We start from the raw sequence: 26,607 nt of genomic DNA on the forward strand, positions 1-26,607 counted from the left end.
TTTTGTCTTGCACTTCATCATCATTTTATACTTCATAGTTGTATTGCTTACTGTCGACTACTGCAAGACTCATTATGCACGTAAAAAACGACTTTGTAAGATATATACTTACCAGACATCAGCAAGGTAATGACAAATCAACAAAGAAATGTCGTCATCCCTTATTTCAAAATCCCTCAAACTGTCTTAAACATGGTAACACCATTCCTTTGTGTGTGAGGAGTTTTTCACCGAGCACCTTGTATTCTTGTCGAGCGATGTCTGAGCTCTGACTAAACTAGATTCACATGAAATGGGATTGTATCGTATATGCTTGTTAATGTCTAAAATTGAGAGAAAATAGATCAACATGAATCCTTCTCATGATCAATATAAAACCAGGCAAATATGCAAGAAGTGGAAAAGTGCATGTTATTGCTATGAATATGGAAGGCCATTATAATATACAGATTCATATTTATTTATACTTTAACCTGTATATGCAGAGAAGAGCTCAAATGTGTATCTTAGATTTTGAAGCAAAATGCTTTATTATTAAGTGGTGTAACTAATGTCCCAGATGAAGTTAAGAGGAAGGCCCTTCTAACTTCCGGGTAGACGCGGTCAAATCCTTCATTCAACGCTACAGTCAGAGTTCTTCCAATCTCCAACTGTTCCTGTATGTTAAGAGGGTTACGTTAATACAACATTACACATTTAAACCTAAATACGTCTTAAAGACGAACTTGTTAATAATCAAACTACTTTTGTTATCTCTTCATTTATTTCTTTAACTGAAAAACAGTTGAATGAGTCGCAAATTGCAAGTCGCAAACTCACCCCTAGATGCCGCTAAATGTCATACACTGGACTTTAAAATCTTTTAACTTGCAATGGATGAGAATGATTATACGATTTTGTCTGACTTTAGCGAACAAATAGTCCTTTTGAAAAGACTGTGACCACATCAGGAAGGAATTCGTAGTTGGCTTTGGGGTCTTTCTTCATGTTGCTGAAAGTGGCTGTTTCCACAACTTCATCAATCGTATGACAAATTCATACGACAAATTCTCCACCACAAACTCACAGATTTTCACAACGACGGCAAAAGAATCAGTAGATGTAGCTGAAAACGTTACATGTAAATTTGTTGTGTTAAAGGGACCGTTTAGGGAAAAAAATAATTTTGTCTTCATTTCCTCACGCTTGAATTGTTTCAAATCTGTATTCATTTCTTTGCTCTGTTGAACACAAAATAAAATATTTTGAAGAATGAAGAAAAGCAAACAGATCTGAGGGAAATTTATTGTAATTCTTCCTACGGTAGTAAATGGTGGCCAACAACTTTTTGGTTACAAGTAGTCTTCCAAATATTATGTATACAGGCTTTAAACAACTCGAGGGTGAGTACATGATGACAGAATGTTCTTTTTGGGTGAACTGCTCCATTAAAGCCATTGATTTGAAGTATATATAGCAAAAGTGCCATACAACTACAAAAGAAATTACCTAGAACATATCTTTGTAAGTCAGGATGTTGTATTTGTCTTTATTTGAGATCCATGTGATGAGATTTTTATGCTTTATAATCTTTCCCCATCTGCAGAAATCCAGGGCATCTGCTCGTCCTTGATAGTCCAATGATAAATTAACAATAATTAATACAGCTGTATTAATACTTCGTGTATTTACCACTTAACATTTTATTTAAACAACGAAACAAATAGTTTTTAATTTCCTGTCATGTCACGTACTATCACCAGGGGTCTCTTAAAGTAGGCTACCACAGCGGTACGAGCACCAAAGTTTGAGTACCACTGTCCTACAGTATCACAAATGCTGACACTGCGATTTTTGTTACATGTCATGTGAATGGGAACTGTGGCGTATGGGATTGCAATCACATGAGGGTAATTATAATGATGACAGTATTTTAACATTTAGGTAAACCATCCCTGTAAATATTGATCTTCTGAATATCATATACCAAAAATCAATGCTCTGTTCTTCTCATTGCTTCACTTTCAAACTTCTTCCAATGCTAAACTGTATGTGTGTGTGTGTGTGTATGTTCGATTAGTAAGTGTCTAGTCAAGCTAATAAAGTCCTGTTTTATTTTACACGTGATGTTATTTGTAGTTCATGTTTATAATCTGAAGTCTGTAAACATGCAGATTCTTGCTACCTGCTCAAAATGCTAAGTGATTTCCCCACATCATGAACTTTTATCCAGATAAGTATAATTGATCATATTCAACTGAATTCATCCCAATTTGGGCTGATCTTTGTTTCCCTTACAGAGGGTGGTGGAAAATATATTGCTTATAATTGTGATCAAAGCTCATGATAATTCTTATAAATTTGGTGAAGAATAGTGTTTAAATAATACTGTTCTTCATTGATCACTCTACACCTTCATCATTACCCTTCAGCTTCAACTTTATTTTACTGTATTTCATATACAGTTTAAGGATCTCTCCTCTTGTTACCTTACTGTAGGATGTTACATATACCATCATGTATTGTGAATCGATGAATGTTAGGGGATATGAAGTCAATGTACAACAGCTTTTTCCCCCAGGCTGTGAGAGCCCTGAACTCACATCACACCGCCCCTCCTTGAAACCCCTAACAACCCCCCCCACATACACCTTACCACATCTCAGGAAAAACGCTTAACTTTTATTTCTGTGCAATTCAGGTGAGCGGGCCTGCACAAGCCACCTGTAGCAACACACTCTCCTCTGCATGCACTAGACACTTTCACACACCATTGTGTTTCCAAATCCCACAAAAAACTGATTGTAATATATGACTGTACTGTAGGTATGCTTACTGGCTCATGCACCACAAACCACCTTACACTGTTCCCCAGCCAGCTGCTTGAATGTCTCTCTCTCTTTGCACATGTACAGTATTTGAAGCCATTTGCACAGATGTACAGTTTGTATTTTATATTTTATTTTTATTTGTTAGTTTATGTATATATAACCACTTTTATATATAGCATATGTATAGTCAAAGCTGACAGTAGGCCAGTTGTGTATAGGTTTATACTGTTTTACTTCGTGTTGTATATCTGTATTTATGTAGCACCGTGGTCCTGTGAGGCCCGACATCTCGTCCTGCTATATGTCCAACATGTAGTGCAATGACAATAAAGCTCAACTTGAACTTGAATGTAGCAATTTGAACTCATGCTCCTTTTTCAACAATAGTTTGATGTTTAACGTTCAAGAAACTGTCACATCGAAATGTGTGTCCAGTGGCATAGCACGGGAGCTTTTAAAATGTGCCCACATTAACAGTCTGTTTGTCTGTTAGTACATGACATCTCCTAAACACCTCCAGTTTCTTTGAGGGTGCTGCTTTGCAATCTAATGTCATTGCTTTAAAAAGATAATGAAAATATGTGATTACATATGTTCACAATATTCAAATTTGCTGTAGGAAATGATATTGACATATTCTTTCTATTCTGATTCTGCACTCTGACACAAATATAATGGAATGGTAATGTTCTGTGATGGCGAAGTTATGGCCTTTTTTTGTGTGGGTGTGTGATTTTTCATAGAAAGAGTTTTAATAAATTGTAGATTTGAGAAATTGTTCACAGACTAATGATTTCATAGGTAAATAGAATACTAAGATATGCGATGCTGCACAGACAACCATATAATCTCTGCATGGTTAAACTCTTTGCTGTTCTGTGTTAGAGCCAGAATAATCTTTTAGGATTTATGATCCTTTAGACAAGTCAAACATTGAATCGGTGGGTGATGGAGCCTGTTTCTCAAGCCTGGTCACAGTTTTAAGCCCCAGTGTTTGCTACACTTTTGCTACAATTTGGTCAAACTCTTCCTGTGATACTTATAACAAACACAACTATTATCAGAAGGGTTTAATAAGTATATTTAATGGACTGCTGAGGACTGGGGCAAAGTCATATTCTCCGATGAAGCCCCTTTCCGATTGTTTGGGGCATCTGGAAAAGGCTTGTCCGGAGAAGAAAAGGTCATCGCTACCATCAGTCCTGTGTCATGCCAACAGTAAAGCATCCTAACTCCAAACATGTGTGGGGTTGCTTCTCATCCAAGGGAGTGGGCTCACTCACAATTCTGCCCAAAAACACAGCCATGAATAAAGAATGGTACCAAAACACCCTCCAACAGCAACTTCTTCCAACAATCCAACAACAGTTTGGTGAAGAACAATGCATTTTCTAGCACGATGGAGCACCGTGCCATAAGGCAAAAGTGATAACTAAGTGGCTCTGGGACCAGAATGTTGAAATTTTGGGTCCATGGCCTGGAAACTCCCCAGATCTTAATCCCATTGAGAACTTGTGGTCAATCCTCAAGAGGCGGGTGGACAAACAAAAACCCACTAATTCTGACAAACTCCAAGAAGTTATTATGAAAGAATGGGTTGCTATCAGTCAAGATTTGGCCCAGAAGTTGATTGAGAGCAGGCCCAGTCGAATTGCAGAGGTCCCGAAAAAGAAGGGCCAACACTGCAAATACTGACTCTTTGCATAAATGACATGTAATTGTCGATAAAAGCCTTTGAAACGTACGAAGTGCTTGTAATTATATTTCAGTACATCACAGAAACAACTGAAACAAAGATCTAAAAGCAGTTTAGCAGCAAACTTTTTGAAAACTAATATTTATGTAATTCTCAAAACTTTTGGCCATGACTGTATATAGTGTATGCGCTTTCTTTACTTTTCTTTCTTTCAGATAAAACGTTTTATCAGGCCATTTATTTTTTATTCAGATACCCACAATTTGTAGCCACTCGTGCTAAAGCGAAGTCCTACAGTAAAAGTGTCCATTAATTTACCTGATCTTGGTGTCTGCAGGTCTCTATATCCGACGCGTGTGCAGCATTTACGGAGCAGAAAGGGTTAAAATGAAATGCGTTTGGCACTAAATGAAGATATTAAAGATATCGGCGAAATATAGTTAACATAAATTTCCCTGAGTGCGTGTGATGTGTACAGCTCATGTATGTAGACGCGCTGCTCAATTTAAACTACAAAAATTGTCTGATGATGTAAATGGTTCATTATGTCCCGCGGTCCGAATGGAACGAAGCCAAGATGGACGAAAACCTGTCATCCAGTGATGACTGGACTGTTGCTGCTTGTCAGGGGCAGGGCGTGCGTCCTTCCTTTACTTTTTCACCACCCTGGGAGCGTTTTAAAACGCAAATATTTTTATCTGCTTGCTTTTCCGGCGTGTGACTCGAAATATTGTCGGACACACGCTCTCTGTCCACTGGTCGGAGTGTGCTTACCTGTGTTTGAGCGGAGCGCACGTGTCTGTGTGTGCGCACGCATCGGACTGGAACTCGATACGGAGAACAAAGGAGAATTGTAAACGTAGAGACTGAAATGACATGCCGCCGTATAAATAAGATAAAGACCATAATGCTATTTAGTTTGTTTAATAAAATAAGAAGGTATAGACATGTTCTGTAGGAAAGGTAACCTTAAACGCTCTTCTCTACTCCTGTGATATCCTCAACCCCGTGATGTTACCCCTACAATATTATGATTTGTCACTGGTACAGAGTTCTTTCTGTAAGAACCAACACCAAAAACCTAACTATTTACTCTAAACTATTCTAACACAACAATTTTGACTAGTGAATTTGCAGTGTACAGTGTACATTTCAACTCCTTCAAGATTGGAGTTGAAATGCTGACCTGAAATGGGCTGTATACAGCAAAACCCTGAGTCAGTATCTTATCTCTTTAGTAACCACTGTGATTTGATTTTGGAACCCATAAAGAACATTGAGTTTGAAAGGTCTGTGTCTAAAATGGGATGTTTTCTTAAGGCCCTGTGGAGTATTTTGGTTGCACCCTACTGGCCATAGTTGTAAATTAAACTCCACATTTATAAGTTTACATTTTTCATCAAAACAGGTATGTATCATAAATTTGGAGAACCACTATCTGTAAACTTTTTATTAAACAAATTTTAGTGTTTTTTAGTATAAGAAAACTAAAGTGTGATAAATGGTTTTACAGTCAGAATGTTTACTTATGTGCAAAATTGGCTTTTTATCTTAAGAAATATAACTTTCACTAATAAATAACTACACAATAAAAGGACAAATAAACAGGAGGATCTTTAATGGTGGAAGCATGTTGCCTATGAGCGCCAGGCAACCCCCCAGGTTTACAGAAATGGTTTGACCCAATTCTTATGCAGACAAACATGCGTCGTTTAAAACCTGTGCATTGACTAATATTTTTCTGATGTTGAAACTCTATTAACTAGCGTTTACCGAAATAAGGTTCAGTAAAATGGTAGCAAATACATTCTCTGAGCATTTTAATGTCATATCCATGTGAGATGTTCTGACAGATAGGCTACAAGAGATTTGAATAGATTATGACATTATCTGTGGGAAAAATATATATACTTTTGACCCTAAATGTTCTTGTACTCCATTTGAAGCACTGGCTAGAGGGCAACAGTTCACAAGGATTGTGGCCTAACTCTTATGGTTATAGAGTTTGGAGTGGGTGCAGACTTTTTTTTATGCATTTTTTTGTCAAAATCTGTTCAAGTGAGATGATGGAACCCAGTGACCCGAAGGACTTCAAAGCAAACAATTACAAAATAATATGTGTCTTGGGCCATATAATAGGGATAAGATATGCATTGTCTCTTCTTCTTCTCACTGGAAGCTGCTCTCTCTCTGTGAGCTCTTCTCTTGAGTTCTGCCCTTACTTCATTCTCATCTTTTTTACTTCAGCGTTGGGGTTGGGGTAAAAATAACGATATTGCTAAGACAACGCGGTTATGCCGTTTATATGCAGTTATATGGCTTATTTAGCATTAGAAAGGTTAGACCATATCTCACTGAGAATCCAGCACAACTACCAGGCCCTGGTAATCTCAGAGCCATCAGACTTTCACACCCTCATACACTTCTACACCCCATCAAGATCTCTGCGTTCAGCAAACCACCAGCATCTTGTATTGCCTTCCCATAAGATAGTAAATCGCTTTCCTGCTCAGTCTCCTTCATGGTGGAACATTCTTCCTAACTCGGTCCGGTCAACCACATCTCTCACAACATTCAAGAAACTACTTAAAACCCATCTCTTCTGTGAACACTTGACAGACAACTGAAAAATAAAAAAACGTACTCTTTCTCTCAACAGGCAGTGGTCTAGCTTTTGTTGAAACCAGTAACTTTGTATTAGCACCTATTGTATTATTGCTCCTGTATGAAATTTCGTTTATGGCTCCCTGAACTCTTTGTAAGTCGCTTTGGAAAAAAGCGTCTGCTGAATGACTATATGTAAATACTTTTTCTCCCTTACGAAAATTATCCTTGGTAAAATTTCAAAACGTCAAATTAATGGAGAACAATACTTTAATAACCAAAATATTTAATATATTACCAACTCGCTGGGAATAGGCTATTTAGCACAGTGGGTGAGCACATGCCCTTCCGGTCCGTCCATTGGCTACTGCGCTGCAGTTTTCAGATACAACTCTCGAGGTTCCCAAACTGCGCACTGCGCTGCGGTACATTTCACTTAAGAAGGATTTTTTATTTTGAATGTGTAAAAAGTTGATCTGTTGAGACTATACAACAGTAATCAAGTATTTCAGGAGCAGAATGTTTATATGAAGAATAAAGATCGCATTTGCCTGACAGACAGTTAAATTTTTTAAACCATAAGCCTATTTAAAATGTAAATTTAATCAGTAATATTATCGCAATTACAATATCACGGGGAATGATATAAACAATAATGATGCCTTAATCGTGCAGCCCTAACATAAGGTATATTAATATAGCAAGAAAACGTATTTGGAACGTAAGGGAACGTGATAAAAAAATATTTTGAGACAGATTGCCTATTGGTGGGTCCTGAACTGAAAACATTTGAAGCCCATGTTTAGATTTATAAAGTATGTAGGGGAAACAGATTTAAAAGAAAAAAATCCTATTTTCACTTTTTATTACTTCAGTCATCTATATTGCCAGATAATGTCTTTTTTTCCAGCTACGCTAAACACTAAAAACCAGCAACGCTTAACACTAAAAACCAGCAACGCTTAAAACTAAAAACCAGCAACGCTTAACACTATAAACCAGCTACGCTAAACACTAAAAACCAGCAACGCTTAACACTAAAAACCAGCAACGCTTAACACTAAAAACCAGCAACGCTTAACACTAAAAACCAACAACGCTTAACACTAAAAACCAGCAACGCTTAACACTAAAAACCAGCAACGCTTAACACTAAAAACCAGCAACGCTTAACACTAAAAACCAGCAACGCTTAACACTATAAACCAGCTACGCTAAACACTAAAAACCAGCAACGCTTAACACTAAAAACCAGCTACGCTAAACACTAAAAACCAGCAACGCTTAACACTAAAAACCAGCAACGCTTAACACTATAAACCAGCTACGCTAAACACTAAAAACCAGCAATGCTTAACACTAAAAACCAGCAACGCTTAACACTATAAACCAGCTACGCTAAACACTAAAAACCAGCAACGCTTAACACTAAAAACCAGCTACGCTAAACACTAAAAACCAGCAACGCTTAACACTAAAAACCAGCAACGCTTAACACTAAAAACCAGCAACGCTTAACACTATAAACCAGCTACGCTAAACACTAAAAACCAGCAACTCTTAACACTAAAAACCAGCAACGCTTAAAACTAAAAACCAGCAACGCTTAACACTATAAACCAGCTACGCTAAACACTAAAAACCAGCAACGCTTAACACTAAAAACCAGCAACGCTTAACACTAAAAACCAGCAACGCTTAACACTAAAAACCAGCAACGCTTAACACTATAAACCAGCTACGCTAAACACTAAAAACCAGCAACGCTTAACACTAAAAACCAGCAACGCTTAACACTAAAAACCAGCAACGCTTAAAACTAAAAACCAGCAACGCTTAACACTATAAACCAGCTACGCTAAACACTAAAAACCAGCAACGCTTAACACTAAAAACCAGCAACGCTTAACACTAAAAACCAGCAACGCTTAACACTAAAAACCAACAACGCTTAACACTAAAAACCAGCAACGCTTAACACTAAAAACCAGCAACGCTTAACACTAAAAACCAGCAACGCTTAACACTAAAAACCAGCAACGCTTAACACTATAAACCAGCTACGCTAAACACTAAAAACCAGCAACGCTTAACACTAAAAACCAGCTACGCTAAACAGTAAAAACCAGCAACGCTTAACACTAAAAACCAGCAACGCTTAACACTATAAACCAGCTACGCTAAACACTAAAAACCAGCAATGCTTAACACTAAAAACCAGCAACGCTTAACACTATAAACCAGCTACGCTAAACACTAAAAACCAGCAACGCTTAACACTAAAAACCAGCTACGCTAAACACTAAAAACCAGCAACGCTTAACACTAAAAACCAGCAACGCTTAACACTAAAAACCAGCAACGCTTAACACTATAAACCAGCTACGCTAAACACTAAAAACCAGCAACTCTTAACACTAAAAACCAGCAACGCTTAAAACTAAAAACCAGCAACGCTTAACACTATAAACCAGCTACGCTAAACACTAAAAACCAGCAACGCTTAACACTAAAAACCAGCAACGCTTAACACTAAAAACCAGCAACGCTTAACACTAAAAACCAGCAACGCTTAACACTATAAACCAGCTACGCTAAACACTAAAAACCAGCAACGCTTAACACTAAAAACCAGCAACGCTTAACACTAAAAACCAGCAACGCTTAACACTAAAAACCAGCAACGCTTAACACTATAAACCAGCTACGCTAAACACTAAAAACCAGCAACGCTTAACACTAAAAACCAGCAACGCTTAACACTAAAAACCAGCAACGCTTAACACTAAAAACCAGCAACGCTTAACACTATAAACCAGCTACGCTAAACACTAAAAACCAGCAACGCTTAACACTAAAAACCAGCAACGCTTAACACTAAAAACCAGCAACGCTTAACACTAAAAACCAGCTACGCTAAACACAAAAAACCAGCTACACTAAACAGTAAAAACCAGCAACGCAAAACAGTAAAAATGTCTTTGTTACGTATGTAACCTCGGCTCCATGATGGAGGGAACGAGACGTTGTGTCGAGAACGACAGATGGGGTTGCCCCTGGAAAACGCCACAACGCTGTATCGCGTCACAATCTCTAGCGAAGCAACGGTAAAAGGCCTGGGCGTGTCAGCTTGAAGCTTTCGCGAAACTGTAACCTTCCAGTGTGGTGGTCAGGGGTTCCAGAGCTTTCTTGGAGAAAGATGGGAACAGCCCTGACCGGTAACCTTTCACGGACGGAGGCCTTAGCTCTCTACTGGCGAGAGGCCGTCCGGCTCGGGTTTACACCGGGTAAGCGCAACTTCCTTAATTAGGGATGCGCTGCAGAGGCCACCTCCTACCCGTGGGGAGGAAAAATGGTGGATATAGGTATGGTCTCGACCTTGGAGGAGAACGCATGGAACGTGCGGACTGAGTAGTTAACCGCGAGGTGGAGGTCCACCTGGGGAAGTTCATGGGTTACCAGGAGTGGGAACCATTCTCATGAGGATACATCAGACGGAACAACCCACGGAGGGGGTGTTACAGACGTCCGGTAGCACTAGGTCCGGTTAGAGCTATCTGTGATAGTTCATATGGTATCCCGGCCTAAGGGGGAAGGCTGCTCTGTCCAGCCAACCCCCAGGGGGTGCTTGCTTAGTGATGGATGGAATGCCTGTTCCTAACCAGTATCTGGGTAAGAAGGGAGGTTGGTAGTAACGGCATCCACGACCCAGTGCGCCAGCCTCGGCTTGGAGACAGCCTTCCCCTTCTGCTGTCCTCCAATACAGACACGGAGCTGGTCAGAGCTTAGAGCTCTGCGTGCGGTCCGGGTAAAGGTGCAATACATGCGCTGGACACAACACAAATCGGATTGGGTCTTCCTCCCCAGGAGCGCCGTCCTACTCAGGCGAGGAAGATCGGAACCTCCGAGGGGCTCATGAGGGACCCAGAAGCCCCCCAGTACCACTTTAGGGTCCCAAGAGAGTATTGGGCGGAGATGAGGCGGATTCAGCGCTCTCACGCCCCTTAGGAACCTGATGATAAGGTCATGTTGCCCTAGAAACTTCCCATCAACTGAGACGTGATGAGTGGCGATAGCGACTACATACACTTTCAGCGGGGAGGGGAGATGCTAGTCTCCAGTCTCATAAGGACAACACAATCCTGATCGAGCACCTCAGTGGGTCTTTCTCGTTGAGAGAGAGACACCAGGACGGGAAGAGGCGCCATCTAGAGGCGTGTAACCGCCTAGTAGACGGGGCCCTAGCCTGGGTGATGGTCTCATCCGTAAATGCGGAGTAGCCATCTCAGGATCTTCTCGTCCCGTCCAGAGACCAGACATGGGAATTCCAGAGTTCCAGAACGTGTCCTTTCACTGAGAGAACAGGTCTTCTGTCAGGGGAATGGGTTAGGGGGATCGCGGGATCCCCGGCCGGATGGTTGGTTCCTCCCTTATACCTGCCTGGCGGGACAATGGCACACACTGTCAGTTGAGAGTGGTGACAGCTGTCGTATATATACATTCGCTGACCAGTGGAGTGTGCAATCGGCTGCAAGTACACCCGGGGAGAACGGAAAAACTCTGGGAGTAAGTGGGCGCCAGGCCATGAAAAGGTAACGAGGCAGGAATCGTCCCGTACCGACCGGTCAGAGCCGTGGCTGTGAAGGTCGGGCCCGATATCGTTCTCCCTGGGGTCTTCCCATCAGTGTCACCTCCCTCGAGAAGATTGCTGACGGGGTGGAGGTTTCCACTTCGACCTCCGTGCCTGGGGTGCTGTCTGTGGGGACAAAGGAACCGGAGCCGATGTCGAAGGGGTCCTGTGCTGCCGGGAAGCATACATCACGCAAGATCTCTGAGGCCTCTGGGCGGTTGAGTCGCAGCGTGGTAAAATGTGGCTATCCACCACTGTCTGCTTCTTTACCGTCAAAAAAGACAGTCCATGACGATGTTACCAACAACCCCACTGCGAGACAGACGCACCAAGAAAGTTGACTTTCTCGGTGTCATACGTCTACACAAGGTTCAGCCAGGGGTGTCTCTCCTGGACCACTACCGTGGACATCGTCCGACCCAGAGCCCGTGCCGCCACATTGGTCGCCCGTAGAGCGCCATCAGTGGTAGCACGGAGATCCTGCATTATACCCAGGTCGGCCTTACCCCCGTGGAGCTCTCCTAACGCCCTGGCCTGCAGGATGGCCATGGCATAGAGAGAGGAGGCAGCCTGGCCCGCGGCAGCGCAAGGCCTCGGCACCAGTGATGCCGAAGTCCTACATGCCTTGGATGGTAGGCGTGGCCAATTCCCCACAGGAGGTAGCCGCCCGCGGCACAGGTGCAGCGCAGGCGCCGTTCCCCCCGGGTAATCTCGACGTAGCCTCCGGCTGCCCCCACCAACGAGGGAAGTAAGGGAGCCGGAGCTGGTTTCACTGGAACGGTCCGTGAGTGGAGCATTCCAAGTTTTACACAGCTCCTCATGCACCTCCGGGGAAAAACATGGCACCTGGGGTTGGCGCGGTCTTCACCGCGCTCCGACCCCAGGAACCACGCTTTCCCGGGTTAGCATGGTTGACATCACTTCTGCTTCATCCTGAGCTCGACCCCACGGGGGGGAGCTCGGATTCGCCAGAGTTGGATGCCAGTCTCCCTCCGATGCTGCGAGCGACATCTCATCTACGTCACGCATCGTTTCCGAGTGCGTGCCTGAGGGTCCGGACGGTATGCCACCGCCGGTTGGGGAATGTTCAAAAGAGCGAACATCACTAACGCTGCTAACACAGGCGGACTTCGGGGCCATAGCCACCGTTGTCACGGCCCGGGTAGCAAACGAAATGGTGGCTGTTTCCCGTAGGAAGACAGCCACCCGTGACCGCAACTTCTGAAAGACAATCTGCCCGCAGTGCGGGTAAGATGTGTCAGCGAACGCTGCTTCAGCGTGCTGGACGCCCAGACGCCTAATGCAGCGATCGTGTCCATCCCCCTCCTCGATGAGGGTGCCTCACCCAAGAGAACAGCGGGACATGCCGCGCTGGAGAATGCTCAGTCAGTCCTGAGAACTTGAAGGTGCTTTGTTCAGGGCACGCAGACCTATGGTGCGACCCGCCGTCTTTCTTGGGAACGATGAAGTGCGAGTCGTGACCCACAAAACATCTTGGTTTTAAGGGACGAACTCGATACCTATTTTGACAGAAAGGTGGCGACCTCTTCCCGTCAGTGTCACCTCCCTCGAGAAGATTGCTGACGGGGTGGAGGTTTCCCCTTCGACCTCCGCGCCCGGTGTGCCGTCTGTGGGGTCAAAGGAACTGGAGCCGATGTCGAAGGGGTCCTGTGCTGCCGGGAAGCATACATCGCGCAAGATCTCTGAGGCCTCTGGGCGGTTGAGTCGCAGCGTGGTAAAATGTGGCTATCCACCACTGTCTGCTTCTTTACCGTCAAAAAAGACAGTCCATGACGATGTTACCAACAACCCCACTGCGAGACAGACGCACCAAGAAAGTTGACTTTCTCGGTGTCATACGTCTACACAAGGTTCAGCCGGGGGTGTCTCTCCTGGACCACTACCGTGGACATCGTCCGACCCAGAGCCCGTGCCGCCACATTGGTCGCCCGTAGAGCGCCATCAGTGGTAGCACGGAGATCCTGCATTATACCCAGGTCGGCCTTACCCCCGTGGAGCTCTCCTAACGCCCTGGCCTGCAGGATGGCCATGGCATAGAGAGAGGAGGCAGCCTGGCCCGCGGCAGCGCAAGGCCTCGGCACCAGTGATGCCGAAGTCCTACATGCCTTGGACGGTAGGCGTGGCCAATTCCCCACAGGAGGTAGCCGCCCGCGGCACAGGTGCAGCGCAGGCGCCGTTCCCCCCCGGGTAATCTCGACGTAGCCTCCGGCTGCCCCCACCAACGAGGGAAGTAAGGGAGCCGGAGCTGGTTTCACTGGAACGGTCCGTGAGTGGAGCGTTCCAAGTTTTACACAGCTCCTCATGCACCTCCGGGGAAAAAACATGGCACCTGGGGTTGGCGCGGTCTTCACCGCGCTCCGACCCCAGGAACCACGCTTTCCCGGGTTAGCATGGTTGACATCACTTCTGCTTCATCCTGAGCTCGACCCCACGGGGGGGAGCTCGGATTCGCCAGAGTTGGATGCCAGTCTCCCTCCGATGCTGCGAGCGACATCTCATCTACGTCACGCATCGTTTCCGAGTGCGTGCCTGAGGGTCCGGACGGTATGCCACCGCCGGTTGGGGAATGTTCAAAAGAGCGAACATCACTAACGCTGCTAACACAGGCGGACTTCGGGGCCATAGCCACCGTTGTCACGGCCCGGGTAGCAAACGAAATGGTGGCTGTTTCCCGTAGGAAGACAGCCACCCGTGACCGCAACTTCTGAATGACAATCTGCCCGCAGTGCGGGTAAGATGCGTCAACGAACGCTGCTTCAGCGTGCTGAACGCCCAGACGCCTAACGCAGCGATCGTGTCCATCCCCCTCCTCGATGAGGGTGCCGCACCCAAGAGAACAGCGGGACATGCCGCGCTGGAGAATGCTCAGTCAGTCCTGAAAAGGACTTTTAGAAAAATCTCTAACACCTCCGGAACTGCCAAGACGCCCAGGGGAAAGTTGCTGCAGGTAGGGACGATCCGCTGCTCATCGTCGTAGATCCTGCTTTGTTTTTCTTTTCTGTGTTTTACAAACAAATTCAATAAAGTAAATTTCCATCTATGAATCGGAGTCCCCTGGGCACCGTGTGAATGTGCGTTTTAACGCCTTCCACTTTTTTTTGAAGAAGGCCTTGATGGCCTTTCTTCTCCTTTTCTTTTTCGGCTCTTCACTGATATGAAGCTGACACTCGCTTGTTTGGGTACTCCGAGAGATCATCTTGGACAAGAATACAAGAGAATATTGAATATGAGAATATTGTAGAAAGGAAATACTCTTGTACACCTGCATTGATTCATGTAACGTGTTACAGTTACTTAGCGTCTGAGATCATGCATATAATACAATACAAAGTATGATTTATACAGTGAGTGCCAGAACACGTTTCCAAAGTCAATAAATGTAAATTAAAATGCTTTCTGTTCAGATGCAAGCTATACATTTGAAGTATCCATATTTTTAAATGAATTAGAAATATAAAACATGTCTTACCCTGGGAGGGTCTAAATTAATGTATACTGGTGGGCGGATGTAACATCCTGGCCACTAATCCATAAAGAAAACCAAATTGTTAATACAATGAACAATGACTGTGCAGTACATATAAAAATTATTCACATCTCACATTCCTGATGTTATTACTTTTGCAATAATCTATTCATCTGACTTGGGTGGGTAAGATTGTTGTGACTGTTTTGATTTTTTTCAAATCATTTTACTAAAGTCTTTATGTATAGTGATAAAACTGAAAATTCTTAAATGTTGGCATGAGTAAAAATACAATAACATTTAAGCGTTAATTTTAAAATTTAGGAAATTAAATACACGTACCTCCACAGCACATTGTCTGTTCGGTTCCCGGCTTATTTTTTCTATAAATGTAATAATAAAAATCAAAGATGATTAAGGGACAAAGTTCTTACTGTTTATATATTATACATTACTATGCAGAATTGACATTTGCCACATGTAAAGATGATTCTCACCTGTTGCAAACACCTCATCTATTGACCCCGACTCATTTTTCAGCGATTCGATGTTTTGATGTGCTATAGATATGAAAAAGAAACATGGCTTATGTATATTGGTCTGTATCGGACAGTGCCACAGTGAAAATTTTTTTACCTGTGTCAAATACGTCACAGTCTAAAGACACCTTCTCGATGTCTGCTAATCATTGTTGTGCAAAATTGACATTAGACACATATTGAAAAACGTCTCTGTTTAAATATATTATACATTTCTCTGCAGAATTGACATTAGCCATTTATAAAGATTAGCCTCACCTGCTACAAAAATATCATCTGGAGAAACATCCTGGTCGAACAAAGATTCAAGGCTTTCGCGTGCTACAGATTTGAAAAAAGAGACCCTTATACATTGCAGAATGACTGACATTAGCCACATATTGAAAAACGTCTCTGTTTAAATATATCATACATTTCTCTGCAGAATTGACATAATCCATATATAAAGATTAGCCTCACCTGTTACAAAAATATCATCTGGAGAAACATCCTGGTCGAACAAAGATTCAAGGCTTTCGCGTGCTACAGATTTGAAAAAAGAGACCCTTATACATTGCTGTATGACTGACATTAGCCACATATTGAAAAACATCTCTGTTTAAATATATCATACATTTCTCTGCAGAATTGACATAATCCATATATAAAGATTAGCCTCACCTGTTACAAAAATATCATCTGAAGAAATCTCCTGGTCGAACAAAGATTCAACGCTTTCGTGTGCTACAGATTTGAAAAAAGAGACCATTATGCATTTGGTATACATAATACATAATATTGATGAAAATATTAACTGAAAAAAAGGATAAACACACATCGTTGTTAAGATGCATTATACATAGCCGTGCAGAGCTGGCATTTGCCACATACAGTATAACGTATAAATTGTGTTTATTTACCTTTGACGAAGACGTCATCGTTTGAAGACACATTCTTGATGTTTTTGTGGGGTCCCCAAACTTCAGCTATAGAAATATTAAGGCAAGTAGAAAACATACTAATTGGACGCCGTTGTTTATATTTATTATACGATACATTGCAGTGTATAACTGAAATTAACCAACAACAAAACTTCACCGCAAAAACGTAATTTTACGAGGTGGCTTATTTTCTTTAACCCTCCTGTTACCCTAAAATCTGTTAACATATTTTACCCACTGGGGTCAATTTGACCCCAGCAATTTAAACCTACAGAATGGGACTTTTTTCTAAAAGGTTTGTGTCAGGTAATATATATCTTTGGTGAGTCCTTAAAAAGACCTTTAAATAAACCCGCAACACCTCACCGCCACCACTCCGCACCCCTTGTACATCCAAAATACCTATTGCAAGTAGTGTAACATGCATTATGTTTGTGGTCAATTTATTATTTCTAAAACAGAACATCATTAATATTATCACATAATTAAGGAACACATAATAATTCATTAACAAGGGAGAATGAATGAACATATAAAACACATAAAAAAAAAGTACATTTGAGCATTGTGTCAGTAATTGTTTTATGCAAACGTATTTGCTTTTTGGTATGAATATATGAGTTTGACAGCATACAAAAATCTTATGCACAGCATTTGAACACCAATATGGACAGCCCACCCGCCGGAACATTTTAGCCATTTATCATTTGCACATGATGTGCATAAAGTTTGTCCTTGCAGACGTATTTTTTGCATTTCTCACAAGTGTTGCTGGTCTTGGAATCATTTCTGTTAGGACAGAAATGAACCAGAGATGAACCAGACATTCATCCACAGTGATGTGGGGGCCTGGATTATAAAGAAAGGGTAATCGATTGACCCACTTGCCCCATACATCCCGTATTGCTGCGAGTTTGTCACGCTCTCATCGGCCTTGTCTTGTTTCTTTGTCATCAAAGCGTATAACACGGGAGAACGCATGGAATGTATTTAGGGACATTGTGGTTGGAAATATTGACCTTCCAGTGTCGGCGTTCCAAAGGCTTGTTGTTGATACTCCTTTTGAATTGTACACTCCTGCCAAAATGAGCAACCCAATGTAGGCTTGCAAGTCAGTCACATCAAGCTCTTTCCAGCTGTCCCCATACACCTTCCTTCTCTCCAAGTTTGTCATTTCAAGTATATCCCTTTCATTTGATGGTGTAATGAACAGCTCAAATGCTGATTTTATATCTTGTATATGGCTGACAGCCTATCTGGTGGGCCCTGAAACCATATTGATGAGTCTACACTGACGTCCAAGTGGGGAGCGGGATCATAATAACTTTCCATTTTTGGAAGGTAATGTGTCTGAAGGTGGTTCAGAGACAACTGGAGGGTCAACACTAGGAGTCTCATTCTCATCTAAGGAGGATGACTCATGATCAGGGTCCTCCTCAACATTATCATCAATCTCAGACACATTCTCCTCTATGTCACTTTCACTGCCAAAAACCTGTGACCAAACCTCATTGACAGAATACCTTTGCTTAGAGGCCATATTTGAATTGAGTGCATAAAGAGAGTATCCACAGAGCACAAAAACAAATGGTTTAGAAGTCTTCTGTCCAAGCTTTTATATGTATTCCCCTGCCCCATACCACAGGAAATGTAAACGTTCTCGCAATAATTTAGTTTTTCACCCACTCATGGCACAGGAAATATCATAGTTCTCGCAATAATTTAGTTTTCCCTCGCCCATGGCACGCAAAATATCAAAGTTCTCGCGAAAATTCAGATTCCACTAGGAAAAGTCATTAATTCTCAAGCAAAAAAAAAGAGATTTCAACTATGTGTTTAGAAACGTTAAACATTGAATGGGGTCAAATTGACCCCTAGGATAATAGGAGGGTTAACGTTATAACTATATCAACTAAATATGTTTTACCTGCTCGTTGCAAAAACAAGGAGTCGTCTGGAATGTGTGGATATTCCCTTTGCGATATAATTGGGACTTGAAGCGAGCAACACTTGGATAGTGCCCGTGTCGTTTCCAAGAACTCGTTTAAGAAACGATGATCTTTCTTTTTTCGCCAACGACTCATTGCTTTAAAGTAAATCTTCTATCACAGGGTAAAGTAAATCTTCTATCACAGGGTAAAGTAAATCTTCTATCACAGGGTAAAGTAAATCTTCTATCACAGGGCAAAGCAAACTGAAAATGAAATGCCTGCAGACAAACAAAAGAGGCTTCAAAAGGCTTCCGGCGAATTACGTCACAATCACATGCAACGAAATAGGACGCCTGACCTTCAAGCTAAATTTAAAGGGACAGTTCACTCAAAAATAAAATACTATTATCTGAACACATCAGGTCGCTTAACTAACAGTTTATGTCTGTAATTTGTTTCTGTACACGATTTCCTCATAAAAAATAACCAGATTTCTGCAATAAATAAAAACAAACACGACTTCTTTAGTTAATGGTAACCTTGATAACCAGGTGTTAGGCTAAACGTTATAACGTTACTTGCGTCTGAAAATTTTTAAGTTTTATTATTTTTATGCAATTACAGTTTTAAACAATCAAGTTGAAAATTTTTAGTCATTGGTAAAACATTTTTTTGCATTATTAAAACATCACTGAAACACTATAAACTAAGTGAATAAAATACACAAACAACAGATGACAACTAAAACTTTAACATCCGCAACATTTTATTTCTATTTATCTCAACAATCATAAGTATTGACCATGTAAATATTAAAAAAAATTGTAAAGTATACAGACTTACATAGACACTCTTTTACCCAGCAGGTCTTAATTTCACACGACATTCTTTACATTAGCCTATCTAAGATGATCTATGTAAAAAAACTATAGACAACAGACCATTATCTAAAGAGTTGCAAACACCACAAAGGTTTGTTTTAAGTTCGTGTTACATTAAAATAACACTGTTGCATTCAGCATCCCTCACTAAACATGTGTGGGTGGGATGTTAGTCCCTGTAATGACTTGTTAGACTTACACGCAGACTCCTCCAATTGCAAATGAACCGTCACAGAGATACTACAGAGATGGATCAGTTCTTAAAAACAAAGAAACATTTATCTTAAGCATCATCTGAATTTTTCTAACATCTCTTATTTGTCCTTGATGCCCCATCTGCAGGTCACAGAGTCGTTAACCTGCACCATTTCTTGAGACCTCTGTTGAAGAACTTATTTTCTTAAAATGTAAATAAGGGCGGGACATATTCATTTTGAAATGTTGACGTAAACATAAAAAATGGTAAACACATTTCAAACATACAATAAATACTGTATGATACTGCTATGTGTAATTTATTTTAGTGGTTGTTTAACACTTACATTTGTTCTCCATCTTGGGCCGAGCCTGTAATTGTTTCTCCAGATCTTGGATCTTGTCATCCTGCAGTTCTTCTGCGGCTTTCAGAACCCCTACTTCTGCAGTGAATGATCGAGCTTCCACCTCTCTACAAAATACAGCTTACATAGCCTAAAGAAAATCTACAGATGTCATTATAGTCAAAATATGTGTGCTGAAGAGATCGCACTGTTTCTAAAGCACTGAAGGCTTCCTGGGCATTCTCGGTGTGAGGAGACACAACAAGCTCATCTGTAAATTGCTGTAATTAAACGTATCACCTGAGAACAGACTTGTGGTTTGATCTTTGTCGGCACTGAACTAATAGCATCATGAGACTAAAAGACTATAACCCAAAGCTACAATTTTAAGGAAAGTGTTTGCAAAAGTGCAACTGGTCATAAATCTTGCCTTTCTTTGTTTTTTTAAACATTAAAACTTAAAAAGAAGTTTCACTCAAGCCATTGATTTCAAGGGTCCTTACAGCATATGAACTAAAATTCAACCAAATTAAATACAAACGTATTGAAATATTACATTGTATGATTAAAAAGAGATTTGTAATAAATTAAATATATATAATAAATAAACAAATACATTTGGGGTTTGAACAGCATGACATTTAGTAAAAACTAATATTTAGGATGTCAAACCATGAACTGCAATTTAAAGATGACCAGAATCCTCAGCTTATGTTGGGTTTGGAAATGTTACCTTGTGATGTATTTGGAAAGTTTCTCGGAGATGATTCTGGCATCTTTATCCAGCTTCCCAGCAGACATGTCGACTATGATGTTCAATTCAGGCGATGGAAGAGATGCCTGGTCATCCGAATCTACCAGTGGCACCATAACAAGCAGAAGGTCCACCATCCAGCGAATCAGTTTGGAGTTAATTGAATTTACCTGGCAACCTAAGGTCATCTAATGAAATGAATGGCTCATTACGTAATGCAGGTAAGGCCAGTCTCAAACATCCTCCTGAAGCCTCATGTCTTCAACGTCAAATATGTTTTCTTGGGAGCACAAGTGTTGTTCAATGTATTCAGGACATCAGCGATTTCCATCCATTCACAGACCCAGAAGGACAAAAGAAACATAATAGTTCAATGAGGAACATCCATTTCAAATAGAAGCTCTACAAACCATAAAAAAACTATGGATTATTTCAACACATGATTTAGTCAAATATGTACAATACTTGTATGGACTTAAAATTTTGTATTTCAACTGTCTTGTTTTTCTATTTTCTTGGCCCTGGACTGTTCAAGTTATGTACTGTCCACCAGCAAAACGGCATCTTCAAACAGATTTATCAAGCTACCAAGAGCTTCCTCCATCTTCACCCAATCTCTTGAAGGATGCCGTTCAGGTCCACTCTGGGATTTTAGTCTTCTGGACCAGAACTCCGTATTCCCACTAAGTGACATTACTGTTGCATGCATACCTGCATGAAGAACCAAAACACAGTCATTAATTTAAGAATCAAGACTTGACTATATGTGGAAAGTCCTGCATATTACCACTTTCACTATTGATGCGGATTCTCAGCTGCTTGTGAAGCTCAGTGATGGTTTTAGACAGCTCTCCCATGGCCTCTTGACCTTTAGGTTGGCCTCCATCTAAAGCCGGGTCTCTCCTAAAGAAAACCGAAGACAAACCTCAATCCAGGACTCTTGTAGGTTTGTTTGCATTTTTGTTGCATTGTTTGCACATTGTTGTGTTAACACCTAGGGTTTAACAGAGATAGGGATTAACTTATTTTTACTTACTTAAAGTGGAAAGTACTAGAATTAATAGAAACCCAGAAAATAAAACAATTAGCATTGTTATCTAACTGTTGACCATTGTTTCAGGTCATAAGACAGTTTCTCCTCTGAAGATCTAACGGTTTCCATATCAGGGCTCCTTTTCTATGATAAAAAACAGAGTGAATAAAACATTGAAGAATGTAAAAAAATAAAACAGGAATTCGTTCACTGATCTGGTCGTCACAGAACTTCTGCCACTTGACAACATGAGCTCGAACAGATTGGATGGTCTCGGGTTGACTGCTTTCAGTCTTTCGGAGGTTCTCCATGAAGGTGGTTAGGTTCTCTTTCCATTGGTCGGTCAACTCAATCATATGCGATACATCCTCTGAATCCTGTGAGGAAATGTGATTATGGGTATAAGCACATACACGGTCAAATCCTGACAGATCTGTTAAGAAGTGAGAGAGTTGTGTTTATACCTTTGTTGTGAGGACGGGAGTGAAGTGCTCGGCAGTCTTGGCCCAGGTTTAATCGCTAACATTTAGCCGTTTGACCAGCTGGAGTTTATTTATCTTTATTATCTGAAGGAAAAATGACAGACAGTTAGTTTCATTCATAATTTATTCACCTTCAGGTCATTCCAAACCTGTTTGACTTTCTTTCTACTGCATAACACAAAAGAAGATCCCTGAAGATAATAAAAACAGAACATTTGGAGATTGCAATTGCCAACATTTTTATGCCATTTTTCTTTTGCCTGTTTTGTCTTCAGTTTATTCTTAAATGGTTTAGTTTGACAACAGCAAGAGTTGTGACTTGTGAAACAATTAGCGACAGATTTAGTAGATTTCAGGACGATAATGAGAAAGAAGTCGGCATCCCTTCTTTCAAAATCCCTTCAACTGTCCATATATTCTGCAATAATTATATGAATGCCTTTCAAAGGCAAGTCCATTCGTTATAGGTGAAGAGTTTATCACAGAGAACCTTGTATTCTTCCTGTGCCATTTCTGAGTTCCGACTGAACCAGATCAATGCTGAATCATGGGGGAAAATTGGGCTACCATTGTCTGTTATGTAATGGCTTTCGATCCTCAGGTCCGGAGGGTAACGATTGAGGTGCCCTTGAGCAAGGCACCTAACCCCTACTTGCTCCCCGGGCGCTGCAGCAATAGCTGCCCACTTCTCTGGGTGTATGTGTGTTCACCACTTGCTGTGCGTGTGTTCACTACTCTCTGGATGGGTTAAAAGCAGAGGTATATTTCGGATATGGGTCACCATATCTGACAAATAGATCACATTCACTTTTCACTTTCACTTAACTTTGTTGAGTTAAAAATGAACAAGAATTGTTTTGAGATTTCCTAGGCCCATGCTGGTGATGAAAAACGCTGGGCTTAAATGTTTGTCCTGTGCTTCTAGTAATGCTAGTTAAATACAGCTTTCTGATTGGTCAACTTGATTGTCTCTGCTCAAGTTCTTGCTTTTACACTTTCCTTATATTCTTTACCTGTCATACAGAATGGCTCCATGTAATTATATTTCAATTTTTTTATCATTTGACTTTGTCTGGATTGCGTGTGTGCATTTGTTTTTTGTCGAGCACATGTGCACGTTGTTTTGACAGCTCGCCATTTGCTCGGTGTCATCATCATCATTCACCTGCCCTCGTGTTTCCCAGTCAGGCTTTCCCTCTCACCGGTTCTTATTCACATCACTCATTCACCTATAGATTATTTCCCGGTCATTATCGCATTTATTCTCCAATTATCCTGTGTCTGACTTAAACTGAAAGCCTAGAATCGGTCCTGGACGGAGTTCTCACTTTGGATCCAAACTCTTCATAGGTTAAAAAACATGAAAAGGATGGACCTTGTCGATATCTACTGGTCATTCTAGTGAACTGCATCGTCTCCTATACCAAACTGGCCTAAAACCTCATATTGTAGGCCAATAGATAAAGTTTGACACATATTGATGTTTAAAAGATATCATTCGTAAATAGATTAGCATTTTACAATATGAATGCATGGGTTGTCTGTAAAGATATACACATCTACATTATTAAAAGCTAAGTTTAAGAAGGGCATTGTCAAGGTTAAGCCAAACTCGAGCTCTGTAGCAAAGATGGGATCTCCGTGACTTTTTTCCGACACACGGGTCACTCAATCTTTCATCTGGAGCAGTGGCTGGTGATAAAAAATTTTGAGGGGGCGCAAACATACTGAAAATCAAACTTTCAGACTATAAAGCCATCATTATATATATATATATATATATATATATGTATGTATAGCCATTAATCAGGCGATGTATCATTATTACAGTCAATGCATCTAAATAAATGTACTACGAATCAGTGAATTTGATTGAATGTGGGTTTATTATCAGTAATGAAGTAATCAAGGTAATCATTAAAAAAAACTTTTACCTAATCATTATAGCAGTAACACGATTTGGAAAGAGATTTTGCTCTCCTTTCTTTCAGACTTGCACATTTCTCAATGACCTTCTGGTTAAAGTCAATTATCTCAGTCACCACTCTCCTCTCCATTGACAGCATGGCCAATGCATTTAGCCTCTCCTGGGTCATGCTATTTCTAAGAAAAGTCTTAAGTCTTTTCAAACAACTCTCAGACTCTGGCTGTGGTCATGGGTGTGGTGATGAGGATCTTTAGGAGAGTGACAGTCTCTGAAAAGACTTCTTCAAGATTGTTCTCCTTAAGCAGCTGGAATAGGTCCACAGCACGACAACAGGTTCTGAAATCTTCCTTGCCGTGGATGAGACTAAGCTCTGTCTTGAGCTTACTCCCATTGAACACTGGATAGGCCTTCAAAGTCCTACTCAGTGCATCTTCAGGAAACGCCACGGTGTACGGTTCAAACCTGTCTGCTTGCAGCAAGGTGGCACTGATGAGGTGGCTTGTGAAGCAGAACCGTTCCATGGTGTGTTGGAGTATGGTGCCACAAACCTACAGAGTGAGGGACAAAAACAAAAATGATGTAGTGATGACAAAATGTCAATTTCAACTGCAACATTTAAAATGATCAGTTTTATGTTATAGAGAGACGGAGACCAATTTCAGTGTTTGAATCCCTAATTTATCCAAACTTCATACATTTGGACTAGACATTCTGAGACAACATGTCAAGTTTCATGAACTTCTGATGTTTAGGGCGCTAATAGCAATTTTTAAAATATCAGCCATTTTCATGTCAATCAGATTCAGCGAATATGAAGGCCGTAATACTAACTTTTCCCACTAGAGGAAACCTAAGAATAACAAATCTATTTAGATCACAATTTAAAGACTATGGAAATGGTTAAATAGATCGACTTGTAGTAAAATATGCATTGCAAATAAATGTAGTATAGTTTCATAAAGTTGAATAAAGCCCAATATCAAAGGATCTACTCTTTGCTACAGTACTTAAGCAAAAATGTATAAACTCAAAGACATGAGAACACATTCAGTACCCAAAGAAGGTAAATGAAACAATGCCATTTAACTTGATGTTAATATTTTTTACTTTCTTTTTGATGGCTTCCTTTGATATATTTTTCAAGAAACACTGCAGAGTAACAAGGACTGCAATAAACTCACTTCTGATGCAATCCGTTCATGGACTTCTGGACTGGTCGACCGCCGCCTCTTCGGTTGAGAAGCTGCTTCACTGCTTTGGTTAACCAGAGAAGGATTGACAAAGGATTAAGAATTGTATGACTAATAACAATAATAATGATAACAAATACAAAAGGAGGAACACAGCTGCTACCTGATCTTCTGTATGTCCTGCTGGAACTGCTGGATGCTCCCCTTAATGTGAACTGAATCTATAACCTTCTGCTGGAGTTTGGCATAGAGATGTCCACATGTGGCATGATGTTGTGGAAACGGTGCAGATATTTTTTAAATCCTGATCATCCAGCAGCATGGCAAAGCCTCCTGCCTCTCTGGTGGAAACAGGGTCAAAGTTACCCGAGTCTCAAATAGTTTCAAAACAGCGAATGAGGCCCTCTCTGTGCTCAAACACTGTATTGATGGCACAGCTGTGAAGGTTCCATCTAACACTGCTCGATGCTGGTAGTCTATGGGCAACAACTTTATCAAGTACATTTGTGCGCTTGGAGGATTTGCCAGCCTTTTTTCCAGATCACCCAAGGTCAGAAAAAAAAAATCTAACTTTGGGTATGTGAGAAGTGGCCTTTTGCATTATTAAATTGAGTTGATTCGAATAGCAGTGGATGTAATGGACATTTGGGTACACATCTTGAATCTTCCTTTGAACACCTGCATTGGCACCCCTCATCACGCTGGCTCCATCATACGCTTGGGAGATGAGTTTACTCGTCTGATACTCCGGAAGGATGACAGCAAGATGCTCTTTTAGTCCTGTAGCGACGGAATCAGCTGTAGTTGAATGCAGATGAATAAAAGCAAAAAATCGTTGCTTTTGGTATCAATGTAGCACAAGCACAAGTTGGCACTGTGGCAATATCGCTGGTCTTGTCGGCCTGGATTGATAGAAAATCGCTGCCTTGTGCTTCTTGGATGACGTGTTCCCTCATAACAGCCAACATACAGTCCAACAGCTCGTTCTGCACGGTTTTCGAAGTTCCCTTAAACACAGTGGCATTCTCGAGGTGCTCTTTCAAAACTCCATCAAGACAAGCAACAAAGTCTGAGCTCTTGCTATCGTTACTGCGGTCAAGCCAGCCCTCACATGGGTATTCTGCGCGCATATATAAAGATTGCGGTAGGAGCACGGGATGACAAATTTCAAAATTAAAGTGGTT

The 26,607-nt window shown here is 41.2% G+C and overlaps 1 protein-coding gene and 1 long non-coding RNA gene across 5 annotated transcripts in view; both read right to left on the reverse strand.

Annotated features, from left to right (window-relative positions):
* Positions 1-9,867: 9,867 nt before the first annotated feature.
* Positions 9,868-26,607, reverse strand: part of LOC130429353 (uncharacterized) — a 75,868-nt gene continuing 59,128 nt past the window's right edge. Inside the window, exons 1-9 of one of the 4 annotated variants that reach the window (XM_056757854.1) lie at positions 18,614-19,022; positions 16,666-16,731; positions 16,427-16,489; positions 16,226-16,288; positions 16,025-16,087; positions 15,725-15,787; positions 15,570-15,610; positions 15,231-15,284; positions 9,868-14,957 (exon numbers count right to left, since the gene is read on the reverse strand). In XM_056757854.1, the coding sequence (XP_056613832.1) occupies positions 14,799-14,957; positions 15,231-15,284; positions 15,570-15,610; positions 15,725-15,787; positions 16,025-16,087; positions 16,226-16,288; positions 16,427-16,489; positions 16,666-16,731; positions 18,614-18,770 (729 nt within the window). In that variant the 5' untranslated portion in view covers positions 18,771-19,022 and the 3' untranslated portion in view covers positions 9,868-14,798. Of the gene's footprint in view, positions 14,958-15,230; positions 15,285-15,569; positions 15,611-15,724; positions 15,788-16,024; positions 16,088-16,225; positions 16,289-16,426; positions 16,490-16,665; positions 16,732-18,613; positions 19,023-26,607 lie in introns of those variants that run through there. The other 3 variants (XM_056757857.1, XM_056757858.1, XM_056757853.1) reach the window with 3 other exon arrangements.
* Positions 24,577-26,395, reverse strand: LOC130429370 (uncharacterized). The gene is made up of 3 exons (XR_008907589.1): positions 25,587-26,395; positions 25,415-25,487; positions 24,577-24,781 (listed from the first exon to the last, which is right to left on the reverse strand). It is a non-coding gene; the product is annotated as an uncharacterized LOC130429370 (long non-coding RNA).

The sequence above is a fragment of the Triplophysa dalaica genome, chromosome 10 (genome assembly GCF_015846415.1).
Source record: "Triplophysa dalaica isolate WHDGS20190420 chromosome 10, ASM1584641v1, whole genome shotgun sequence".
Lineage (NCBI taxonomy): Eukaryota > Metazoa > Chordata > Actinopteri > Cypriniformes > Nemacheilidae > Triplophysa > Triplophysa dalaica.